Below are 27,413 nucleotides of genomic sequence, written 5' to 3' on the forward strand. Positions count from 1 at the left end.
TTTTGGATTAAATAAATCCAGTCTTGGTGAGCAGAAGAGACTTCTTTTAACGGTAGTGTAAGAATTAAGTAAAATGAAGCAAAGTCTTTATGTAAAGAAAATATATAGTCAGATTACTTATTTTAACTTAAAACTTGATTTTGATCATTAAGTCTCCTCACATTCATTCTCTATCCCTCATTGATAGGCCCAGGGGAGGTGTGAGGTCTTTGTCTCTCAGGTGTAAATGACCTCCATATTCATGATCATTCACACCTCCTCGCATATTACCTTTCAACACTAAAATTGTCTTACAAAAGTTAAATTACTATATTGTTTTGTATGAATGAGTGATCAGGATGGTTTTCACATCATTTTGTAGCAAAAGCTCTAGGCTACAAGATCCAGTTCTCAAAAGTCTTGTGGACAAATGTTTAGTATGTGTTATATAACCTTATATCAGTGACTGAAAATGTTCGTTTTTTCAAAAAAACACACATAATCATACAAACTGTACACACCTGTTGCTCATATATTATTGTAGCCCAGTTTGTGCTGAATACAGTGTTATCAGACTTTAGCCATTAATATGTTTTTAAGCAACTGAAAAAAGCACAAATGTCAAGGTATGTCAAAACGTCTCCAGGGCCCAAAATACCCTCAGATCCCAGAGGATTAACTTATGCATCCATTTCTACTGGGAAATAAGTGCTGTAGTCATTAAACATTTGCTTGGTTATCTCTAAAGCTCACTTAAATTTGCTTTAGATCATTAGACATGACACCAGTCTGAAACCAGTTTCCTTGGAAGGTACCTTCATACAGCAATACGTCTGTTGAAGAGATACAAATAAAAAGTCATTATATACTGACCCTTATGATGTTCCAAACCCATCCATACAATGGAAGCAAAATGGTGACCCAGATTGTCATCTCCTTTTGAGAGATAAACAAGGTAATATCCTACTCAACCCTTTTTGTAGCAAACTGCTAAACTAACCAGCACCAACAACACCTGTTCCATCAACATATCATTTGCCTGACTACTTTTCTTGTGTTCCACTGTAGTCATGGCAGTAGGATTATGTTTTGAGTAGAACACTTTGGGATTTAAACATTAATACTCAAAGTATGTATTTTCAGTGCCCTTGCTTCTCACCTTTTCTAAGCTAGAAACCTTTGAGGCTGCTCAATTAAAGTGACAATCCTTCATTATGATTTGTACTGCATTTGACTAGTTTTTAAGTGGAACTACTTGAATAAAAGTGAAAACGTTTCCCTGAATGAACAAAGAGTGCCAGAAGGACATTCTGCATGCAGCAGTGCTCAATTTTAAACATCCGTTCATTTCAAACTCTTGTATGCTATCAAATGATGTGAAGATGAAGGGGTCATTAGACAGCAGAGAAAAAATGAGGGGTCCTCCCTCTTTCAGAGCCAATTTCAAACAAAGACATCACCTTACTTTTTCTCAGTTAAAAGTTTGATGGCTTTCGAAGTTTGACGGCTTAATTTCGGTGCCAATAGAGAGAAATTGAGAAGCATGAAATGGCAAAAGTTGAAAAAGATGGCCTGAATAAGATAACTATAATTAATGAGCCTGAGAAAAGTCTTGATACAGACAAGGTTCCACACACTGAGGTTCAGAAAAATGATGACATAGTTCTGTTAGTCAGCTGATATTCACGTACGTGACAAATGTTCTTGCTACGGTCCATCACTTCTTGATTAAGCTACAGATAATTGCACTACCATACCGCAAGACTGGGCCAAAGATAGGCTACTGAGAAACAGTGCTCAAGACTTACATTCATTAAGCATCAAGATTTAGACATGACTGAATGTTTAAACTTAAGTGTCAAAAATGTATTACAACAGTGTTTCACAACCTTTTTGTCTTATGTAATCCTATTAGTAATGCTAAAAACTGTAAACACATCTTGTCCTCTGTAAATTAGAGTATTAACAACATCTTTGCAAACATTTCCACAAGTGATATATCCATCTGTCTGATGGGCATGAGCGCTCCATTCTCCTCTCGCTTGCTCCTCTGTGGGAGAATTGGATATAGCATAGAGATTTTTATTGGATTGGTTGCATGTTCATGCCTTGCTTGCCTCTTTTTCATTGTAATAAGCGTTTCGCATGTTCAAGACGAGTGCTGTATATAAGTAGCCTGCGCTGAGCCCTCGGTTACTTTTGTTCATGGCTATCACAAGAAACTCAACAAGCTACCCTCTCAGCTCGCTTTTGTTATGAAAGCCGAAGCCGATCCCCTCTCCTCCCGCTTGTTCCTCTACGGTTCCTGAGGGACTGTATTAGTGAGCTGTGAGAGGTTGAGATACAGAGTGTGGAGACTGAGGATTTTGTCACTGGCTCAAGCATTATGTGCCTCTTTTTCTCCATATCAAATGGCTTCTCCTGGATGTGACAATCTATGGGAGATTGCATCTCGATAAGAGAGATGCTATGTCACTGGGCTTTTATTAGTGAGACAAACATGTCCAGCAGAGATAAGGAGGAAGTTATGTCGCTGGGCTTTCATTAGTTAGAGGTGTATACACTCATGTTAGGTGCTTGCTGTATTTTCCCATGGGACAAAGCGGCCACTGAAACACAGTTGCTTGAAGTTCTCGCTTGAGCCTTAAATTAAAAAATTGTCGCACGTTGTCGGCAACTCAAGATATACTTTAGGTATGCATTTAGCCCTGTGTTCACTGTTGTTGATGTCATGCCAGAAGATGGCCAGTCAACACAGATATTTATGTCATCTCCATGTCGACTAAGCATCCCTCTTGGTTTCTCCACTGTTGCGAGCGAGGGACAAGAGGGTGGTTTCACACAGGTCACTTTGATGCCTTTACTGTTTTTAGTGACGTGCCAAAAGACTGTCATGTAACAACACAAACTTAAGACCTCGATGTGAGGCATGCATGCTGGATAGACCCTGTGAAGCGGTTTATTCTTCATTTCCAGGACAGCACTCTTGCTTTTCCCATGGTTGTATGCTTGAAACGAGAACACTATTTCAGTCTTTGAAATTATTCAAATTATTCAGTCTTGCTGTTGCCATTGTGCCTGAAGACCTGGCGTCTTCACGAGGCACAAACATGTTCAAATATGTCTGCAAAAATCCAGCTTAACAGACTTGATTGCACTGATCCACCATGGTAGGTGCCGTTTAGCCAGCACAGCCACAAACTGGGTCCTTTGACCTGCTGTGTACATGTGTGAAGCAATTTCCCAAGAGGCTCCAGCTGGGATCAGAGCATAGTCCAACACAGCTACGTGCTTCAGTTTGCAAGGTGACCACTTTGCCTCAACGGCATTCTCTCCACCTTACGATGTGGGACGTGCCAATTTGATGCTCAGAGGTACATTACCCCCTCACCAAAGATGCGATAGAGGAAGTACAGAAATTCAAGACAGAACGATTTCTACTGCCGCTAATTTTCTGGTCACCAGGTATGACAATGGGCTGTGGCATTTACTGGATTTAATAAGGTTGAATTGGACACTTACAGTATAAGTCTCTATTCAAGGTGGTTACTCAGAGATGGACTAGCTCTCATGTGTCAAGCACTTTGCAAGATGTGTGTGTGAAAATATCCACTTGCTACAGGTCATCCTTAAGATCATCCTTGAGATTTTGCTACGGATGATCCATTTTCAGTGGTGGCTCAGTCTGAGGGTACCTTATCACCCTTGGCAACAGGGTTACCATTTATGCCCATGATGATGCAGGCATACGGCAGTGCACCAAGCATCACCAGCCAATCAAATTGATGTGATGGTACAGGGTTTTAATGTCACCGCCCCTAGGAAGAGCTCCTGCAGCATCAACTACTGGTGTAGTGTCTCATTCCCTCCTTTCAGGCACCCAAGGTTACATCATTAACAGAGACATTTTATTTCCTTAAAAATAAACACATGAGATTATTCATTAAAAGTTACTGTAGTATACTGACAGCCCTCATTTTTAAGTCATAATTACCACAGGTAATATGTGTCTTTTTTTGGAATCACTGCTTTAGAGGGATTCTTTGTGCTATGACTACTCAGGGAAGAAACCACTCCCACTGTGCTAAATTTGATTGTGCTAACTTTAACACAGTATCCTCATTCATGTATCATGGGAACCTTCTTGTTTCTCTCCAGGGATCAATTTCAAAGGTCAAAAGAAACATTGCTGCTGGCTTCAGATGCTGTTCTGCATATTTTAATGATTTAATGCATCATAGCTTTGCAACATACAGTGTTTCTAAACAAGCATTACAAACTTTTTCTTTTTAAACATAAGATTAAGATTAAACTTTATTGTCATTGTGCAGAGTACAGGTACAGAGCCAATGAAATGCAGTTGTTTTCACATATCCCAACAAAGTTGGGGTCAGAGCTCAGGGTCAGCCATGAAACAGTGCCCCTGGAGCAGATGCTCAAGGGCCCAACAGTGGTATCGTGGTGCTGGGGCTTGAACCCCCGACCTTTCGGTCAGTAACCCAGAGCCTTAACTACTGAGCCACTTTTTAAAAGGGTCAAATCATATGTTTTTATTATATAGTGTTTCCCTATTTTTTTTTTTTTTTTTGTTACTATGCATATAGTTCACCAGAATATTACTTTTTTATCTGTTTCTCATCCAAAACAATTAATAAGACATGGGTTAAACCACTCAAATTGAACACATTACTTTCATGCTACAGAGATAAAACAACATCTACTGGAGGTAAGCCACTGAGTGCATTTATTCCAGTAATTTAAATGAAAGTTACAGAATTAAGCCACTGCACTATGAGACAGACATCTCTGTCTAATCTTAAACACCAATACACACTCATTTCCCAATCTTCTACTACTGAGGAATCATAACTCACACAGTTTACATTTAAAATGTCTTAAATTCAGTACTTTGAACTGAAGATGTACAGATTCCATTTTCGAGAAATGTAAATAAAGTAATCTCCGAACCCCCCAGAGATCAACAGCACTGGTAAACACCAAATGCTTGAAGTTATAAAAAGATGTTTGGGAATGTCAACTGTTTGTCAATACGTGACAAACTGAGCATATTCCCACTGATCGACCCAACTTTGTAAGCATTCATTAAGGTTTGCTGTGGAGAGTTGGGTCACCCTTTTTCATTCTCATTATTCATCAGAAACGCTTATTGTCACATTAACATTCAAATGAATGAATGATTGTGTGGAATTCAGTTGTTGTGAAACAAGCCACTCTGAGAAATAATTTCTCTCCTATGCATCTCGGCTCTTGCCTAAGATACAGTGTTAGAGTTTACCTATACACAAAAACAGAGAGGTAGAAAAAGATTCAAATATAAACACAAATGGATATACATAGCTAGTCATATTTGCAGTTGTCCAGTGTAGCAATATATTTGACTTGCAACATAAAGTATAGTCCAAATTGCTGCTTATTCTTGCCAAAAAATAAATAAATACCAAACTATAGAAAAGGTCTGTCTGACCAACATGATAATATGGGAAGTTGGGATGTGGCTTCTGAGAGTTCTGGTACCATAGTATCGGACCATTTATGCAGACTCACCGACAAGCAGCATCTCCAATCAGACATTTTTTCATCGGCTCAAGAGTGTTTACATTTCCTTGTGGCATGACTGGAAACAAACCACGTCAGCAGCATGGAAGAGGGTTGGGAAGAGGGTTCACAAACATAGTTGTCTTTTGTTTGAAATTGCATATAGACTGCATATAATATTTACAGTTTTGCCATTAGCTAGGCAGTAGATATTAAAATTTATTTATGTTTATTTATTTAGTTGGTAAAAAGCATTTTAATATAAGTTAATTTCACCATATTGTGGGATATCATAAAATAGTCACATTTATTTCACATTTGTATTAAATGTGGGACTTTTATTTTGAAAAATATTGTACAGAAGCACTTGACCTTCACGTTGATGTAACCTAACTGTTCTCAGTCCACACTGAACTTGAGACAGAATGATTTCAGAGGACAATCCATTCATTGAAACCCTTTGTTTTATATGACAACACAGATTGACAGCAGCCGATAATCAAGCCAAATATGAGTTTGTATACCATCATCTGGTCTCATTATTATCAGCACACACAATGTGGAAGCACAAGACAGTGTCGGTTTCCATTACACAAGCACAAATGTAACACACTTCATCATTTGAGTCAGATATAGATTTTAGAGAAAACTATTTTAGTCTTAGCGATGTCACTTTTATCACGGAATTCAAACAATAAATGTTGTATTGATGCTCTTTAGGGCTGTGTGACAGATAGTGATAGCTTAGCTGCCCGTTCAAACGGAGCAGGGCACAAGGCTCTCTCTCTCCACTTATAGCACGAAAAGAAATAAAACCATGAATGAACATCAGAGGGTAGGTTGAAAAATAGTACAACTTTCTGAAATGTGACGTCTCGAGCCCCGAAGCACTTATGGGATCAGCGCCTGTGCACACAGCACACTGCACATACACACACTAAGTGACAATTATGCACCCTGTCTATTTTCTGCTATCTGCATCCCCATGAATGTTACTTTTTACCTATAATTAAATTAATCCGTTACCACAAGCCCTTGTGATAAGCATATGGTGATATGTACATTTCCACTGTTCCGATAAATCTGCAGGCCTAAAAGATAGAAGTTGGTATCCTGCTTTAAAACCAGAAAGTAATTGCATTAGCATTTGCATTATCAATGATGCGTGCGATTTTCCCACTCATATTACATTTCTACTCCACTGATGGTTGTGTTTAGGTTTAGGGTTTGGGTTGGGGGGTACAGTTTATAAAATATGCATTAATCTTCACTGTATTACATCCTGTTCTGCAGAAAACATCTCATAACTCACTTTTGGCACCCTTCCATAGACATTACACCAAGAAAATGGAGCCCCAACAACACTTACCTCTTAGGCCACCGGAGGCATTATTTTGAATTTCAGAAAGCACAGACTGATTTTACCTAAAGTGAAGTCAACCTACTGTTTCCGATTTCACTGTGAGATCAGTCTGGTCTGACCGATATGTAAAGCGACCAATCTTTAAAAAAAGAAGAAGAAAAAAAAAAGAAAAGAAAGTGCTGGGAAAATGTTACCAGCCTTTTCCCCCTACAGAAGCTAAAACTGTTTAAAATGTTCATGGTGTCATGTCAAGATGCAGGTGAACATTTATATACTGTAGGTAAAAGATTAATCATCACTATCTTGCATTAATCTCTCAATGATCTTTGAACATGTTTATTATAATTTTTGTATCTTAATATGAACAAAAAGGTCTTCCTTCACATCTATGACACGAGCTTTGATACATAATTTATCAAAAATATCTCAAATTTATAAAGCTGTGGGTGAGCGAACCAGCCACTTGTGAAAATGAGAGTTTGTGAACATGAAAATATTTCAAAGGTTCCTGGTGTTACAATTTTAAAACAAGATCAACGCATGCCTCTGTGCCCACTGAGCTGATTAAGTCATGATTAATTAATTCAAAGTTAGATTATTTCAGTTCAACAATTTTAGATAACATATCCAAAGAATGGGAGGGGAGCAGATGTGGCACTGGCCTGAAATTGGCTGGAAGACCTCATGGGAAAAACAGGTTTGTGCTTAAACAATTGATGTTGATGTCAGTGCAGAGAGTTTGCACATTGTGGTCCTTGCACCAAAGCATTACACTGAAAATAACTGTGGGTCTGGTTCTTTTTGTCATTATAACTTACTTTTTGTGAAGAGCTGTGATATCCACTCTGTTGTCTTTGCAATAGCACTTTGATCACTGTCTACTGATAACAACTCAATCTAAAAATGTACCCATACATTTCTAGACCATTGAGACACCCATTTTGGTATTATACGTTGATAGTGGTTGAGCCAAGTTCTATTGTCCTTGCAATGTAATAAGACACAATTAGTTATTCAATTATGCATTCATTCACTTATTTACTAAAAACAAACTGTAAAATACTGCTACAATTTTTGTTAATTTAGCTAAACAAAGTTAACCCATTCAATCCCACATTTTCTCCTGCAAAGTGGATAAGTGTATTTTACTCCTTGGATAGCTCAATGAAACAAATTGCATGCCGCCCTTTTCCAAAAGATTTTGATTAAGAGTTTGTGAAAGTGTGTACTTTATTCTTGTTCACAATTGCAGCCTGTGGGAAACTACATAATCAAATATTGCACAGACCCAACAGAAAATCGCAAACAATAAAGTATCAGATTTGCCAAGTAAGATTTCACACACAAGGAATTTGCTTTACATTTACGCATTTGGCAGATGCTTTTATCCAAAGCGACTTACAGTGCACTTATTACAGGGACAATCCCCCTGGAGCAACCTGGAGTTAAGTGCCTTGCTCAAGGACACAATGGAGGTGGCTGTGGGGATCGAACCAGCGACCTTCTGATTACCAGTTATGTGCTTTAGCCCACTACGCCACCACCACTCTCCACTCACCGCTTTGGTGTTTGATGCATACAATAACAATAAACAAACATAGTAAGATAAATAATAAACTATATTTAAGATACAATACATAGAGAAAAATTAAACTGATTAAACTGGTTTTAATAAAGGAGCTGTACAGTTGTGCGAAATATGTGCAGAATATGAACCATAGAATGTGCAAATGTATCAATATAATAATTTTGTTTTAATTAACAGGCAATTGTGTAGGAAAATAAATGTATATGCCTTGAATAAATGCATATTTTCTTTTTAATATAACATGGTTTCATTTATTGTAAGTACTATGAAATCTGCAGTGTTATAATGGAACTCAATCAGTTACCTCTTAAAAAATTAGAAAACAACTAGAAAGATGCTTTGCACTGGGGCCCATATCATCACTGGTGAGAATTATTTATTTTTTTAAGCCAGAGCCATCTGATTAAAGGGATAGTTCAACCAAAAATGAAACTTCTCTCATCATTTACTCACCCTCATGCCACTCAGATGTGTATGACTTTCTACTGCTGAACATAAATATTTTTAGAAGAATATTTCAGCTCTATAGGTCCACTCAAATGAATGGGTGCCATAAATAATCTTCCCAGCTCATTAAATTTCCACTTCAGATTCCCTTTCTAATTCTTCTTCTGTTTTTGGTGATTCTCACCCACACCTATCATATCGTGTCTGAACACATGGATTTGTTACAAGGATGGAGGTCACAGGAGCAGGATCTAAACGCAGCTTAAAAAGTATTTAATAATAACAAACAAAGTACAGGATAATGGGGTAAACACCAGAACAAAGTAAACATCCACAATGGGAAAACTCAGGAACAATGGAACCGTATATGATGGGAACTGGATTACACAGGAGGTAAAAACAAATATAACAACTGACAAGGAATGAGCAAACAACAGGGCATTAAATATAAAAAGACTAATGAGTAAATGAAACACAGGTGAGGACAATGGAAGACAGCTGGCAGTGATGAGGGCAGAGAATTATGGGAAGTGTAGTCCATAGGTAACAGATGACAGAGGCAAAACACAGGGCAGACAACAGTGAATTATATGGATTACGTTTATGCTCCCTTAATGTGGATTTTGGAGCAAAATTTTGGCATCCATTCACTTGCATTGTGAGGACCTGCACAGCTGAAATATGGTTCTAAAAATCTTAATTTGTGTTCTGCAGAAGATAGAAAGTCATACACATCTGGGATGCCAGAAGGGTGAGTAAATTATGAGAAAGTGTACATTGTTGGGTGAACTATCTCTTTAATAAATCAATAATAGGTACTTGTATACAACAGTTAGTTCCGGTCCTCGAATCTGATTGGACGAGAGATGGTCTAACACCATCAGTACTCGGACGCTTCACAGTGTGTGTATCACTCCGCTTGTGTTCATGCTGTTCTAAACTAAAGTGTAAGATTAGTGCATATGTGTTAAGAGTTACTGTATAAGTGTCTCTTACATGTATTGTTTATTTAATTTTTTTTATATTACATATGTTAGCCAGCAGGTGGTGGCAAAACATCATTTTTTTGTGTGTAATATGAGCAGTTGGTGACGTGAAATGAATACATCAGTCATTGTTTACATAAAATAGCGCTCCGTGATTACTCATATTACTACTACACAACTACAGCTAGAAAATAGCTTTAAACGGCTTTAAACAAATAACTTCAGCATTATGGCTCATCACAGCTGAGAGATTCCACATAGGAGAAAAAGTACTGTTCAAAATAGCGTAGGACATTGAGGTTTCTATAGTGAAAGTCTCTTTCGCTGGCTACCGTGAAATAGGGAGAATTACCCCCGCTTGGACGGCTATTTTTCCACTGAGAAAGCTGATCTCCAGAAAGCTGACAGCATCTCTGCTTGGGTGTGGCAACAGGTGACACACACGCTCCATCTCTCTCTCTCTCTCTCTCTCTCTCCCACACACATACACACACACTCACATCCATCCTTGTTTATCCAACAACTTGTTCGAAACAGCACAAGCCGTGATACTAGTTCTGAAGTGATATTTTTGAATTACTAATGGAGGCTTGGACACATCATTTGTTTTGAAACAGCAACGACAGATTCTGAAGTAGTTCCATGCACAAATGCTCTTTTATGACTGTACTCAGTTTTCCTAATTTTTAGAAATTTGCTTGTTCATTGAACTGTTGTATATAAGCAATATCACACTTGCAAACATTCTATATGGCGCTAAATCAGCACTGCTGTGAGCACTCACTGCTGTGGGCACCGCAGGTTATCACAGCAGTGCTGATGCAGTTTCTTAAAAGAAATGTTGATATATTTTACACAAAGTTTTGAACTATCAATTAAAGTGCAGAGCCTCGTTTTCCAAAAGTATTATAAGCCTTAGTAGATCATAAATTTTGCGAATCATCTTAATTTTGTGGCCCCTTTGCCAAATGCATCGTAACTTAATTAGTACTTGAAAATGCTCTTAGATTTATGAGTGCTCTGGAGTACTAAGTGCATCGTAAGCACATAGACTTATGCAGACACCCTTCTTCTCTATATATCCTATATTCTTCTCACCACAATTGTACAGAGCGGTTATATGAGTTACCATAGACTTTGTCAGTTTGAATCAGTCTGACCATTCTCTGTTGACCTCTCTCATCAACAAGGCATTTCGTCCACAGACGATTTTCATGCAGTTATTTTTTTTTTCTTCTCTCTCTGATTTTAATTTATACAGTTGTCTGCATCAGTCTTGCTGTGATACAATGTTTACAGTACTTAGTCCAGTGGCACCCCGGTCTGAATCGGACAGGGGAGGAGTGTGACGAGGAGGAGGGCATGGCCGCGCCGTGAGGTTGCACGGCCGGCACTGAATCAGCTGATCAGTGGGAGAGCTAGATAAAGGGGAGCCAGAGACACCAGTTCAAGAGAGAGAGAGAGAGAGACGTCTGCGTTGTATGTGTGTCCTTATGTTTTATGTTGGTTTAAGTTTATGTTTACCATTAAACATAAAATTACCAGCTGGGCTGGTTGTGAACCTCTATATATATACACATCAACTGTGTGTAGCTTTGTTCTATCACCATGCACACAAACAACTGAGACATCTCCTCATCACTCCATGTATCTCAAGGGATGAACTTGGCCTGTACAAGAGTTTGTGAGCAGTCTGGGTTTACAAGTGCAGAGAGTGGATTCCATTAAGTAGGACAATTATGACTGGCTCTATATATATATATATATATATATATATATATATATATATATATATGTATATATATGTATATATATATATTAAATGCGGCATATTTTCTTCATTTAATGAATACACTGAAACACATTGTTGTGAATTAAGCATTTGAAAAAAAATGATGGGCCTGTCTAAGCTTTCAGAGGGCTGCAACAACTAATAAATAACATCTAAATATCACTAAAATGGTAAAAAAAAAAAACATGATGAAAATAATCTATAATGAATTCAATTATGTACTTGAAAATCTTTGCACGTGCCTGGCAAACCTCTATCTGTGACGCCATTTTACATTAGTGAAAACATATTTCGATAGGAAAAAATGAAAAATGGTACAGAGCGGCATCTGAAAAGAGCACAAAGCCAAGCATTATAGAAACCGTTTGATAAGCTCATAGTTTTGTGTGGGTTGTCAGGTGCTTTAACAGATTCTTTTTGTTGGTCAATGTGCTTGAGAAATGTTTAACCCCAGCTCATAACTTACGTTTTACGGATTTATTCTTATTTGTCAATATTAAAAACTCAATGTCATGTAAGTTTACGTTTCCGATTTGCAAAACAGCTTGTTCAAAACAGCAAGCAGGTAATTATTGCTTTATATAAGCCAAACATTTTAAACTAAATAAATAAAAAAATACAAATATTCATGGAGTGAAGTAAACAAACGGAGTGCCACAATAAACTATTGTTGATATGTTGAATGTCAAATTTATCATTAAATTGAATCATGTTTCACTGAAATCTTATATTTAACTATAATGGGATTATAACAGTTTGGTTTATTATCACTTCATTTTGTGATTTAAATTATTCTTCCATTTATATTTCTTTTATTTATATTGCAAGATTTTGCATTTGGATTTTTTGCAGCCTTCAATTTGCACATTGTTTGAAGACATTATTCAGCAAAATGTGGAATAATGTTTTAAAATACAGGAACTTCAATTTTGATTTCTCATTTGATTAACCAAATAATCAATCAATAGAAAATAACCTCTTATAATTTTTTTTTTTTTATAATGTGTTGTATTATATCATGAGTGATTTAATGATGTCATACCAGCTGGGACATATTCCCATTGCAGGCTCACTATTGGCTGATTCAGTGGTTGATGGAGGCAATTTTGGGGCAACATGACTAGTACATATTTTACATCACTTAAGTGTCACCTCAGTCAGCACCTAAGAATTTTCTGAAAATTCTTTGCAGAAAGTTGCTTTTAGCATCTTTATAAAAAGCTCCTAACCTTACACAAATCCTACTCTTTGCTAAGAATTTTTTGACACTTAAGTCAAAGCTTAAGACTATTCTTAGGAGCATTTCTGAGAGGTTTTATGCATATGGCCCCAGATGCTATGTTTATTACCTAAGATAACAGAAGAAATGGAAATATGACTCCCATTAGTCCAACAGTATCAAGGTCAACAATTCCCCAATGATTGTTAGCACAACATAGATATGTAGATATGACACTGTTAGATAAAGAAAACAAGGATCAGGGGTATAAACAAAATGCCCAAATATCATAAAAGTACAGTATAGTGCAGGATAATTATTATAGCTATGTCCATATGTATTCAGATGCATTGAAAAATATAGAAAACAAAGTAGATGGGACATTCATGGTTCTGGATTTCAATATTCAGGTTAATAAATGAATCTCAGATAATATTTCAGTGTACACCGGACAAATGGTAGCAATCTTAATGGCTTTACAGTGGGTTGAGGAAACAAAAACATTGAGAGTCCTTAGATGTTCGGACTCAAATGCATCATTAATAACATTAAAACATGTCATACTGAAAGTAGAGCAGACCTTTTGATGGAGATACTTCAAACAATATAGAAGGAGGATAGAACAGGAAGATGGTTTTATAACATTCAAAGAAATGTTGGTAAATGTAGAGTAACAGGGCGAAATAGAAGAGAAGAAACAAATATTTTTAGAATTAGATTTGGTCATACAGCACTTAATAGTACTTTTATAGAATAGGGAAACAGGATTCAGGAAAATGTGAAGATTGTAATCAAGAAGAAACAGTAGATCATGTTATGATGATCTGTCCGAGGTATAGTAATGAAAGAAAGATATTGAATTCTAACCTTAGAAAAATTAAGATGATTTGTGAGTTGACAGACATTCTAGGGAAAAATAAATGGGATAAATGTAAATAAGAATATTGGTCATTTAGGAGGAGATACAGTGCATTTGTACTAAGAATAGCTTAATTTGATCCCGACCCACACTGCCAAATAGCAGGTGGTGGTAATGCACCTTTCGTTGTATGCCAACTGCCATAAACAATTAAGAAGAAGAAAAAGAAGAAGAACAATATGTTTGGTTGGGCACCATGTGAACCAGAAATGTAACAGCGAAATGGATGTTTTGGTGGCATGTTCAAGAAATAAAGATAATTTTACTGAAAGGACAATGTGTTGTGGCATAACGTGAAAATGTAAGATGATATATTAAACAGACATGTTAAACATAAAAATGCATACAAGCAAACAAATAAACAATAAACACAATGACCTCTCACATGGGGCATTTTAAGACAGACAAACAAAAAGGATAGGATTTATTGTGTCTTCCCCAAACAAATCAAGATGAATATATCCATAATATAAGAATCATTTATGAACTGTTTCTTGAATACTTCAACAAAAGTTGTCTAAAATAGCATATCCATTTGTGTGTCATGTCCTTGTTGATATAGTGTTCTTTTGCACCAGAAAGCCATCTATCAAATGATGAAGCTGGGATAAATGCATCTTTTTGGGTATGCCTTCAGATGATTGGTACATGACATAGTGGCATGGACTATTTTTATGACAATTTTGGGTCATTGTTATTTAGCTTTAAAGTGTCACTATCACTATCATCAAGTGGAATGTTCATTTAAAAATATTTATAAATTCTTAAGCTCCTTTGCACCCATGGGAACAGCAACAAAAGCCTGGGTCAAAAGGAGAAGCTATTCCACATTATAAGTAGCCCTGGCTAAACAAATGTGAAACTATACTGAAGGAAAATTATATTGGTTAGATAATTGGTCACTGACCAATTATCTAAATATAAAATTAAGTTTATATTGAAATTTCTGATTCTTGATCATAGACGTTGGTATCTTGGTAAATCAGAGCATAGTTTTAGACATTGTAGAGATTTCATCTGGAACTAAAAAAGAGATTACTGGGGTCTTTTTCTCAGGAAACAATACTGAGAAGCAGGAGACATTGGTAAAGGTTTCCATTTAATCTCACTGCTGATACTGTATCTCTATAATATATGTTGTTCTCTTTAATATGCCAGTTGTTTGTCCCAGACAGCAATAAAATTAAATGGAGAGGAAATGGAGACTTTTGCTTATGTCTCCCGCTTCTCAGAATTTTATTCACCATAATAAAAGCAGTCCATGCAACTTCTGCGTCACATTCAAAGTCTTCTAAAGACATACCTAAAATTGAATAACTCAAAATTTTAATAATTTTTCAGGGAAAATCTTGACATATGTTGTGCATTTATGAGTGCTATGAGAGAAGCTCATTGACAGTCGCTTGCATTTTCATGCAAGATCTTGCGTCACGAACATACAAAATATATAAAGATTATCACTACAAAATGACTTACATTTCCTATACTTCTGTCTTTCAGACGAGACTTTAAACCGAGGTCCTAACTCTCTGTTGCCATTACAAATCCAAGGGCATTTCTCGTAAGAGTAGGGATGTGACTCCGGTGTACTGGCCAGATTTCCCCCATTGGCCCTTCTCAATCATGTCCTCCTAATAATCCCCATCTATTAATTGGCTGCATCTCTCTACTCTCTACTTTCCACCAATAGTTGGTGTGTGGTGAGCATACTGGCGCACTATGGCTGCCGTTGCATCATCCAAGTGGATGCTGCACACTGGTGGAGGTTGATGTATGTCCCCTGTCCACTATATAAATCGCTATGAGTGTAGTGTCAGAAAAACCCTAATATTAGATGTAATGTTCCTTCATTCATATTGTGTATTTTCAGAAGACTTGTAATATGATCCTTGAGATGCATGCAATACTTTATGATAATTTTGGGTCTTTTATAAAGCTTTAAAATGAGTCCTAATCACCTGCCATTGTTTTATATGGATGGAGCATTTTGCATGATTTTGTACGGGGTCCAATCATTTCTATCTGCTACCCTTAGTTTAGCCGTACTTGATGCTCATTACTGCATTCACCATAATCTGCTTCTGAACACTGAAGGCATACTAACATAAATGTTAGTCTGCTGTGCAGAATAATTTAATGTTTCATTCATTTGATACTGTAAAACTCATTATCAGAACTGCATTGCAGTCTTGCAAGATATCTCAGATTCACAGGATTACTAACGAAAAATCCAACTTCCAAACAACACAGTCCCAGTCTAATCTCCAGATAACAAAACAAACACATTGTAATCACATTGTTGAAAACAATTCACAAGGGCTGAAGGAAGCTTACTGGAACAAGAAATGTCACCACAGAAGTCAATATATATCCAGCGGGGTCCATAAGTCTAAAAAATGTCACATAAATAAATAAATAATTAAACTTGGAAATAATAACAAAGTTTAAGATGCTTTTTGGGGCATTCTCAAGTCATGCTGAGACAACCTGGCTCATTTTGTAGTTAAAGCAAAAAGTACATAATGCAAATGTGTTAAATTAGAAACCATGGTCTCACTTTTGGACACCACCCAATCACTCTGACATGAGAGAAAGAGCTTTCGATCAACACAATATATGATTTTAAACAAACTGAACAGCCACCTTTATGCATGATTGTCTATGCTAGAGTGTGTTATATTCTGTTGATAAGATTAAGCCAATGCTAAATAAAAGCTATGTGCCATTACCAATGACAAAATGTGAATGAGCCCATTGATGGACCATCTGTTCCTGAGGGACTCGGATAGTACAATCTGAAAAAGCTCTTGAGGTTCAAAGCACTCTTGTCTTGGCAAACAAGACAGATGGCTTTCTATGTGGTATCACCGAGTCAAAAAGTGGTCATGTCCATGTCTTTCATCCACATGATAGTGGGGATGAGAGAATGAGACTGACTGCGGGTGGGCCCGCATCTTGCTTCAGTTTTATATACAGGTTCAACTGTTTATCCAAAACTTCATTATCTGTCAAATCTCAAAGGCAATTTTTCTTCTCTTTCTAGTGACAAAATATACTTTTAAGATCTTTCAAGGGCTCAAGAACAGCTTATCATTTAGTTCACCTGGTTTTTCATCTTTATCCAACTTTCAGAGGAACAGCAACAGCGAGATCATCAGTCTTCATGCCATATGCTGAGCCAGGCCTCGTGCCTACTGTTTACTCCGATACCAGACAGTGACCTTTCTGCCTATGAAAAGGTTTCGATAACTATGTTGTGACAATGGGAATGTGATAAGAAAGGTAAGAGTGGAATCTCAAATGCTCGGAATACCAATCTTGGGGGTTTGAATAGTATCAGAGGCTACTAAAGGATATTTCACCTCCTGTCTATCCTGTTCTGCTTGGCTCAACTCACAAGGCTAAGTAATTGTCTTAAGATATTATGTGCATTGTGACATTTCCCTTAACCCTAACCTTTTATAGTCTGTTGCTGACACGGGCCTTTTAATCTTTCCTCGTTTTCCGGCATCCAAAGGACGCAAAAGCGAGTAAGACAAGGTTAATCATGGTTAGCAACGCTGGAGGGAACAAATGTTGACACTTAAGATTGAGCTTGATACAGTTGTGTTGACAGACAGCGGGAGAGAGTTGCCAAATTGCTACACATGTAATGTTTCTGACAAGAATGACATTATCAAATCTGCCTACTTAACTTCTGGAGCAGATGTCTTCAAACTGGGGTCTGCGGACAGTTGCGTTTTTCATTGCCAGTGCTGTTCATTTGTTTTGTTGTTTGCCACTATCTTCTGTAAAGCTACTTAGGAACAATGTGTATTTAGAAAAGTGCTATACAAATTAATGTTTTAATTCAATTTAAAATGTTTCTCCAATATTCTATAATTGGATTAAAAAATGTTTAATGTTTGATAGAAAAAAAAAGGAAATATTACCAGATAATATTTATGTCATTTGGCTTTGGTGCAATGACAAGTAAAAACCAGTTATTAAGTTTTGGAAACAAAATTTTGTCTTTATAATAGTATCAGAAATACTGTTCCCCTTCTGTCACTCACTCGACGTTGTGTCGAATGCAGTGACACAAGGGGTCTTTCTTGAGAGCCTAGCGTACCTCTGAACTTGAAAAAAGGCCAATGAAAAATTGGCAGACAGAATTTGCATGTTCCGCCACCGGACATACAGGTATAAAGGGAAGCGGGCGTCTGTCAGTCAGATTTTTTCTTCGGAAAGTTGTGCAGCAGCAAGCTGAAGTTCACTACTGTTCCACTCACCTCTGTTGGCAGAGCACTGCTGTTGGATCTACGGCGCGTTACCAGTGGCTTTCACCTTCTCTGCACGCTGTGCAGGCCAAGCCCATGGGTGCTTCGACAGCGCTTCTGTCTGAAAGAGTGCTTACTTGTTAAAGAGTATTTTCCCCTCTAAAAGAGTTTGATTTCACTCACAAAAGAGCAATACACAGCAGGCGTTGAACGTCCTTTTCAGGACGCGTCTTTATAAAGATGTCCTTCCGCCTCTGTGTAGTTTCTGGATGCGGTCGATATCTCTCCAAAACTGATGGTCATAGATGCTGCCTCGTGTGCCTGGGTAGCAAACACACTGAGGCAGCGTTTGTGGATGGTTCATGTACTCACTGCGAGAACATGACCATGGTAGCGTTGCAGTTGTGGCTTTCATTTCTCAAGGTGAATGCCACTTTAGCCGCCCCCCGTGTCGCTCCTTCTTCCCACTGGATTGAGGATGACCCGGCTGGCGACGGAGGCGATTTGAGGATGGCAGCAGGCTCGGTTTCACCGGGTAAATCCCCCCATGCTTCTGTCCGGGCTCGAGGTGAGTGCGGCTCGCCTCATGGCCAGCCCGCATTCTCCCTTGAGCCCCCGGAGTTGAATGATGATGTCGCCGCTGCATCGGAGAGCATTCAGGCATTTGACGCAGAGGACTCGACTGGTACCTTTACCTCCCGGAAGTGCATGATGAGCTGTAGTGGTCATGGAGTGCATCTTTCACTGCCCGGAACCGACCTCCTCACTCGTCCGCTCTCACTACCCAGATGGCACAGGTGGAAAGAGCGTTTGCTATCCACCTGTGCCCCGAGAACGCCGCCACCTGGCGGGATAGCCCAGTACTCTTCTCCAAGGCCTGTAGGATGACATGAAGCTGACTCACTCTCTATCTTCAAAAAACGGCTAAAAACACATCTTTTCCAAAAGCACTTAACCAGTCAAAAAAAAAATTTATTATTATTTACAATTCTTGTTGCACTTAAATCTGTTTTGTATACTATTCTGATGATAGTGAAACTTTGTAGTATGGCACTTTTCATACCACTGTCTCCTTAAGATGATTCGCTTATGTTCTCCTCTTTTGTAAGTCACTTTGGATAAAAGCATCTGCCAAATGAATAAATGTAAATGTAAATGACGTCGTCGCTGACCTTGAAAGCCTACAGCGCCACTGGACAGGCCGCCACCACCCTGCATGCCATGACTCTTCTGCAGGTCCACCAAGCCAAGGCACTTAAAGAACTGCACCTGGGTAGTCCCGACCCCAATGTGCTGCAGGAACTGCGCTCTGCCACCGACCTCGCTCTCAGGCTGGTGATGGCCACCCTCATGGTCCAGGAACGGCACCTTTGGCTAAACATGGTCGAGATGCATGATGTTGACAAGGCCCGCTTTCTCAACGCCCCCGTCACACAGCTTGGCCTCTTTGGTGACATCGAAGACTTTTCCCAGCCGTTTTCGGCGGTAAAGATGCAGACACTTCATGCCGCAATGCCGCCGCAGCACAGCCCGCGCCCTGTCTGTCCGCCGAAGGCGTCCCAATGCATCCAAGCAACAGGCAGCTCTGCCTTAACCAGGGGCCCAGCTCTCAGCCCCAGCGCCGAACGCCCCTCAGGCGGCGTACACCCTCCGTCTCCAGGACCCCCTCTAGGACCCGGAAAGCTCCTAAGCGCTCCTGAGATGGAAGACTCAGGCAGTCAGATGTTTGCTCCGGAGCTGGTATCAGGACCACTCCATCTACCGGTGGAGGGCCGGGAGGAAAATCGTTATAATTTTCCTTATTTTCTTTTGCCACACCCCCTTGTACCCACACTGTCAATAAAAGATTCCCGGCAGGCCGGCGCTGACGTGTTTCGAAGACGCCTCTCCAGGATCTCTTGCTCAGTCTCTCACCAGGCTCCCACCTCGTTTCAGTGGTATTCGCTCCACCTCGATGCGTGCCGAAAATGCCAGCCCCTTACGGGAAGAGATTACAAATCTGCTACTCAAGGATGCGAAAAAGCCCATCCCTCCAGCTGAGATGAAGAAGGGTTTCTACAGCCCTTACTTCATCGTACCCAAAAAAGGCAGTGGGTTGCGGCCAATATTGGATTTGTGAGTTCTCAACCGGGCTTTACACAAACTTCCATTCAAAATGCTCAAGCAGAAACAGATTTTAACCGTGTTCGGCATCAACATTTCTTTGCAGTGGTAGACCTGAAGGACGCATACTTCCAAGTCTCTATCTTGCCTCGACGCTGACCCTTCCTACGGTTTGCGTTTGATGGCCAGACATATCAGTATAAGGTCCTCCCATTCAGTCCCTGTCCCCTCGTGTCTTTATGTAGGTCACAGCCCTTGCCCCACTAAGGGAAGTGGGCATCCGCATACTCAACTACCTTGAAAACTGGCTCATTCTAGCTCACTTTCGTGAGTTAATATGCACTCACAGGGACCAGGTGCTCAGGCACCTCAGCCGTCTAGGGCTTCAGGTCAACTGGGGAAAGAGCAAGATCGCCCCGGTTCAGAGCATCACTTTTCTAAGCATGGAGTTAGACTCAGTCTCTAGGACAACATGTCTTACGAACGAGCGTGCGTAGTCAGTGCTCAGGTGCCTCACTCTCTTCGAGCCCGGCTCAGCGGTTCCTCTAAAACAGTTCCAGAGGCTCCTGGGGCATATGGCATCCTCGGCAGAGGTCGTGCCGCTCAGGTTGATGCATATGAGACCGATTCAGCACTGGCTTCAGACTCGGGTTCCAAGATGGGCATTGTGCCATGGCACATACCGTGTTTTAATCACCCCTTCCTGCTGTCAGACTTTCAACCCTTGGACAGACCTCTGTTTTCTGTGGAGTCCCCCTACAGCAGGTGTCCAGATGTGTCGTAGTCACCACAGAAGCCTCTCAACGGGGTTGAGGCACTGTGTGCAATGGGCACGCAGCCGCTGGCTCCTGGATAGGGCCTCGGCTGCTTTGGCACATCAACTGCCTAGAGTTGCTGGCTGTATTCCTTGCCCTGCGAAGGTTTCTCCCACTGATCCGTGGCAAGCTCACCTTGATCCGTTCAGACAGCACCGCGATGGTAGTGTACATAATTTGCCAAGGTGGCGTGAGCTCTCGTCATTTGCCACAACTCGCCCACCATCTCCTCCTTTGAAGTCAGCAGCGACTTAGGTCGCCCAGTGAGTCTTCTTGCACTGGTGCTGTGCAAAATCAGGGAGGACGAGGAACAAGTCACCTTAGTGGCTCTTTACTGGACCACTCGGATTTGGTTCTTGGATCTCACGCTCCTCGTGACAACACCTCCCTGGCAAATTCCCCTGAGGAAGGACCTTCTTTCCCAGGGACGGGGCACCCTCTGGCATCCGCACCCAGACCTGTGGAACCTCCACATCTGGCCCCTGGATGGGACGTGGAAGATCTGATTGACCTACCACCTGCGGTTGTAGACACGATAAACCAAGCCAGAGCTCCTTCTACCAGGCAACATTATACCCTGAAGTGGCGATTGTTCGCAAATTGGTGTTCTTCCCAGCCTGAAGATCCGCAGAGATGCGCAGTTTGGTCAGTGCTTTCATTTCTGCAAGAGAGGTTGGAGGGGAGGCTGCCCCCTCCACCTTGAAGGTGTATGTAGCTGCTATAGCGGCACACCACGACGCAGTGGATGGAAAGTCCTTGGGTAAGCACCACTTGATTATCAGGTTCCTTAGAGGTGCCCAGAGGCTGAATCCTCCCCAGCCAAGCCTGTTCCCCTTCTGGGATCTCTCAGTGGTCCTCTCGGGCCTTCAGAGACCCCCCTTCGAGGCGCTTGACTCAGTTGAGCTCAAGGCCCACTCCTTCAGATGGCCCTCCTGATCAAGAGGGTTTGGGACCTGCAAGCGTTCTCGGTCAGCGACACTTGTAGTTCGGTCCGGCAGATACCTGTAGTTCGGTCCGGCAGATACGTACGTCATCCTAAAGCGCTGTCCCGGGAGGAAGCAGACCCAGCAGTTTCATTGCTGTGTCTGGTACGGGCTTTGCACATCTATTTGGACTGCACGCAGAGATGATCTGAGCAGCTCTTTGTCTGCTTCGGCGGATGGTGAAAAGGGAACGCCATCTCAAAACAGAGGTTAGTTCACTGGGTCATTGACGCTATCTCCCTGGTCTACCAGACCCAGGCCGTGCCCACCCCTTTGAGGGTTCAAGCACACTCAACGAGAAGTGTGGCATCCTTGTGGGCACTGGCCAACGGCACCTCCCTGGCTGACATCTGCAGAGCAGCGGGCTGGGCAACACCCAAAACCTTTGCGAGATTCTACAATCTCAGGGTTGAGTCAGTCTCATTACGAGTTTTGTCAAGTCCGAGCCGGTAGAACTCGGTAATACGGAACAGCCGACCGGTTACGCACCTAGCCAAAGTGATCCAGTGTGCTCTCTCTCCCAGGTTAGTCACTAAGCTCTCGCTTCCTGTATGTCCTTTCTCCCTAGCCTTCTGGCCTGCGAATTCAGCAGAGGAATTTGCGAACAGACCCACTACGAGCCACAAGTGCTCTGTACTGGGGTACTCCACAGGCCTAATTCCCTCTTCAGGCAACTCCCTGTGATGTATTTTCCGTGGTACGGTCCCCCTGTTGGGGATCCGCGTCTCCCTTGGGCAGTCCCTCTGCCCCCGGTTGCTGTGATTGTAGAGCTCCTCCCTCATCAGGTAGGACCTACCACCACACCACTTCCACGTGTGCCTTGACAACCCATGTGATGTATTGGCCACATGTCACTTCCCTGCAGTCTGGGCAGGATGTGGTCTCTGGAGGGGCTTTTCCTCCCTGAAAGAATAGGAATGGAAAGGATTGCCTTCCCCGATGCATTTCATAGCATTAATATAGCCCCAGCCTCTTTATGCTCTATTACGAGAAACAACCGCGGCTGGCCGGCTTGCTCCCATGATAGTCATGTCGCTTGTTCCCCCTTAGGGGGTGCTGGGAACCTAAGGTCTGTATATGACACCTTTTCTTGGGGTGTTGGGGGGGTGGTTACGTGCGGACGATACAGTTGCTTCTAGCACGCAGTAGCTTGCTTGCATCTGTGTCAACAGTTCACGTAACACGGTCTAGTGCATGGCACTTTTAAATGGGACCTCTTGTGTCACTACATTCAACACAACATCGAGTGAGTGACAGAAGGGGAACATCATGGTTGCTGTTGGAACTTCCGTTCCCTGATGGAGGGAACGAGACGTTGTGTCCCCCTTGCCACAACACTGTACCAAGCCGCTGTAATGGCCAAACCTTGTTCTCGGCTCCTCAGTGCAGAACCTAACTGAACAGAGGCACATCCCGTCTTTTATACCCGTATGTCTGGGGGTGGGATGTGCAAATTCTGTCTGCCAATTTCTCATTGGCCTTTTCTCAAGTTCAGAGGTATGTGAGGCTCTCAAGAAAGACCATACACTACATTGTGTCACTACATTAGACACACGTCTCATTCCCTCCATCAGGGAATGGAGGTTACAACAGTAACCATGATGTTTTTCACACACAGTATAAATGGGTTTCATATATTAAAATTGACCTGTTCCATCATTTTGTGTCACTAGGTATGCACTGAGTTTCTGGGCCGATACCGATAAATGTTAACTTTACTTTTAATCCTTTAAACTGATGCTGCTAGGTAATTCATTACAAACTATTCACTAGAAACAAAATAGATGTTGTTTAAAAGCTAAAATAAATAATCTGATTAACTCTTATCTGCTGTTATTTAAGATTTGTAACAAACATTAAACAACAAAACACAATGCAAACACACATTTTCTTGAGTGCAATAGTGGAGAGTGTGTGTGTGTGCGGTTTAGTGGTAGGGTTAAGGGATAGAATCTATAGTTCATACAGTATAAATATCAATATTTCTATGGAGAGTCCTCATAAGAATAGCCGCACCATCATGTGTGTGTGTGTGTGTGTGTGTGTGTGTGGTTTATGGGTAGGATTAGTGGATAGAATCTTTAGTTCATACTGTATAAATATAAATGTATATGGAGAGTCATAATAAGGATAGCTGCACCAACATGTGTGTGTGTGTGTGTGTGTGTGTGTGTGTGTGTGTGTGTGTGTGTGTGTGTGTGTGTGTGTGGGGTCACATGTGCACACTCAAACTTATAGAAGCACGCCACAGTTCTCATCTGTGACATTGGTACGTTGGAAAAGACTCCCTAGTAAATGTCAAAAAGCACATTAGTTCAGTCACAAACCTCACTCTGTGTTTGGGCTTGTTTTAATTGGGGTTATCTGCTGTATGTAATGATATGCCTTTTTAATTTTAATGAAATAATAAGTGAAAACATGGCAATGTATATGTTGTATATAATGTACGTTTTTGTCATGTTTTCGCTTATTACTTCATGAAACATGAACAGAATTTGGAGGAATGGCATGTCAAAACAATGGCTGAAACTGGCCACTAATATACTGGCCGCTAATGTCATGCACCCCTATTTCTAGCAACATTTTGCACTGGAAACACATTTTGAGTTTTATGCACTGAATTCAAAAGGAAAGCATTTAAGTGACTAGATCATCCAACTTTTAAATGTTTGTATCTCAAAAATGGTTTGAAGAAGAAACATAATAATTGTATTGTTAGAAAGCTGAGACTTTCATTTTACTTTAGAGCATAATGTGTTTCTGGGTCAAATGGACTCTAAATGATGGATGCCACAAAAATGTAGGTGCTCTAAGGCTAGTATACTGTAACACATTGTGACATGCTTGAGTACTTGATTACTGAAGCCTCAATGAGAAATTACAACACATTTAGTCAGTGTCTCCTCCCAAGGCAACCAGAACTGTGTTTTTCTCTTGTAAATAAATAATTGGCTGTTAGTCGTTATCAAGGCAGTAACCCTCGATTTTGAGGTGGTAGGATAATACAAAACTTAATTTGTTCTTCAGTGGTACTCTCTCAGCTGATATCTCTGAGCATAATCCTGTGAAAATCAATTTTTAGTGCTCAGGGTTGGAGCTCTAAACCCACATTAAACTATCCTGTTTAACTGCTATTTAATTTTTGTTTTTGTGAGATTGATGAACTGTAAAATGAAATATGACAACACTTTGAATAACTGCGAATTACAGATAGATAGCAAGGCTTTGTGTTAATTTGATTGAATATTATCATTAGACAATATTTAGCAGATGAAGTGAACTCAACAGACACTCTGTTGCACCTAACAGAGAGAGAATGCAAAAGAAGAGAAAAGAAGAAGGCAGAGAAAACAAGAAAGCAAATCTAACTATATTATCATTGGCTCATAATGTGTGTTCCCTATGTCAGTGCTCATATGCATATTTTATGACTTGCCATCAAAAAATGAGACAATGTAAAGACAAAGCAAGCGAAAAGTAGAGCACTGAAGAACCAGAGAGAAAAACAGAGGAAGTCTGGGAAAAGACTTAAGAAATAGACGGAGGAACCAGAACTAACCACAGTTCTCCTCGTCTGCCTGATTCCCACAGTCATCCATGCCGTTGCAGTGTAGCAGCTGAGGAAGGCAGGTGCTGAGGTTACCACAGGGGAAGTAGCCCAGTGGGCAGTGTGCCCGATCCTCTGATACATTAAACATGGTCAGCACCACTTCAGAAGAGACAGAGACAAGTAAAAAGAAAGAAGTTGAGCATTATATTCAGTCTCAGGATACATTGTTGCCACAGTTCTATTTCATGCATACTGTTTCTTGGGCTTTGAGGAATGTATACCTTTCCAATTGCTGTTACTATTGCTCCATAAGGCTCAAACGTAGTAAATTGTAGACACATTTTGAGCAATACTCAAAAACTAAATGCATTGTAGCATTTCATAATGCAAAAAGTGTTAAATTATAGAATGTACTGATTAATCAAATGAATCAGTTTGAATGGAAAGGAACTGCAGGTTAAACTCTATTTTGACCAGTATGACTGATGGCCTCCGCATAAGAACATTTGTCATAATGTCAGACTAATTTCAAGCATGATCAAGAAAATGACAACGAAAGGTAAATAACAGTAGCCTACACGTGTATGCATATAATACATCAAACGGTAGGATATTTTACCCACAACTTACTTTCATTCAGTATCATGTCTCTGTGGTTAAACAAATCACCTTGAAACACAATAACGTCAAAAAATGTATGCTGAAAATGACGGGAAGAATTAGCACTTAGCCCTGAGCAGTAGCTATACACTGAAACTGTTCTCATGACCTTAGAAACGTCTTATTATTATTATCTGCTCAAAATTTCATCAGTACTGTTCCATATGACTGTTGAAATTACTGTGAGTCATTCTCAAGGCACCCTATAAGTCTATGAATAAACCAGCCCAACCATACAAAAAACAAGAAAAAGAAAAAAAAAAGCATTTTTGCATGTTGTTCACTTTACTTAATTAAAATGATTTAAAGCAACACAATTCTAGAACATTTAGTCTTTAATTAATTAGGTTAAATTCAGTGTACAGTTTGTAAAATTTCAGTTTACTTAATCCATTTGAGTAAGATCTACATTAATATTTTTGTAGCTTTGATGAAACTGGACAGGGGATTGCCATTTCCCCGCATGCTTTGCAGGCGACTTGATGTTGATACTAAGTGTTATTTTATACATTTTTGAGCAAAATAAGAAAAAGATTAGCTTTGTTCATGTTTACTGTTCTGAATTAACATTTTTAAAAGTAGTGTTTGTTTGGCTGGAGTTTGGGGGTTACCATTGTGGTGAAGACTAGTGCTTTTGATGAGGATGGACTTGCACTTTCATAAGATGTTTGTTTGGAATGCAGCTTAGCTCTATAAGCAGTTGCTGTCAAATTGACAGAGCAACAGTTTCAGTGTCCTTACAGTTGTTTACCTGGCATATACAGATGGTTAAAAAAATTATTTGAAACAACATAAGACAATGATTTAAATAAACCTTAGTAAATGTAAAAAATTACATTGGACCAACATAAAAATATTTAGATTGATTAGCCTAATAAAGTTGAGTTAAAACAACTATATTAAATTGATTTGACCTAAACCAACTAAATTATGTTGGTTTAATGAAACTTAATTAATTAGAAGTAACTTCATTAAATTGCTTGTAAAAACTTTCTTAACTTAAATTAAGCACTGTAAAGGTAATTAATTAGTTTTTGAGTGTAGAAGTAGTTGTGGTCAACATGAAGAATTTAGAAAATATAGCTTATAAATGACCTTCCTTATAAGGTAAGTCATTTATAAGCTGTACTTTCTAATATATATATATATATATATATATATATATATATATATATATATATATATATATATATA

The 27,413-nt window shown here is 39.8% G+C and overlaps 1 protein-coding gene across 1 annotated transcript in view; it reads right to left on the reverse strand.

Annotated features, from left to right (window-relative positions):
* rxfp1 (relaxin family peptide receptor 1) overlaps positions 1-27,413 on the reverse strand; it is a 107,189-nt gene that overhangs the window by 78,136 nt on the left and 1,640 nt on the right. Inside the window, exon 2 of the mRNA XM_052154490.1 lies at positions 25,569-25,718. Coding sequence (XP_052010450.1) covers positions 25,569-25,718 — 150 coding nt within the window. The remainder of the gene's footprint in view (positions 1-25,568; positions 25,719-27,413) is intronic.

Source organism: Xyrauchen texanus, chromosome 23 (assembly GCF_025860055.1).
Source record: "Xyrauchen texanus isolate HMW12.3.18 chromosome 23, RBS_HiC_50CHRs, whole genome shotgun sequence".
Classification (NCBI taxonomy): domain Eukaryota; kingdom Metazoa; phylum Chordata; class Actinopteri; order Cypriniformes; family Catostomidae; genus Xyrauchen; species Xyrauchen texanus.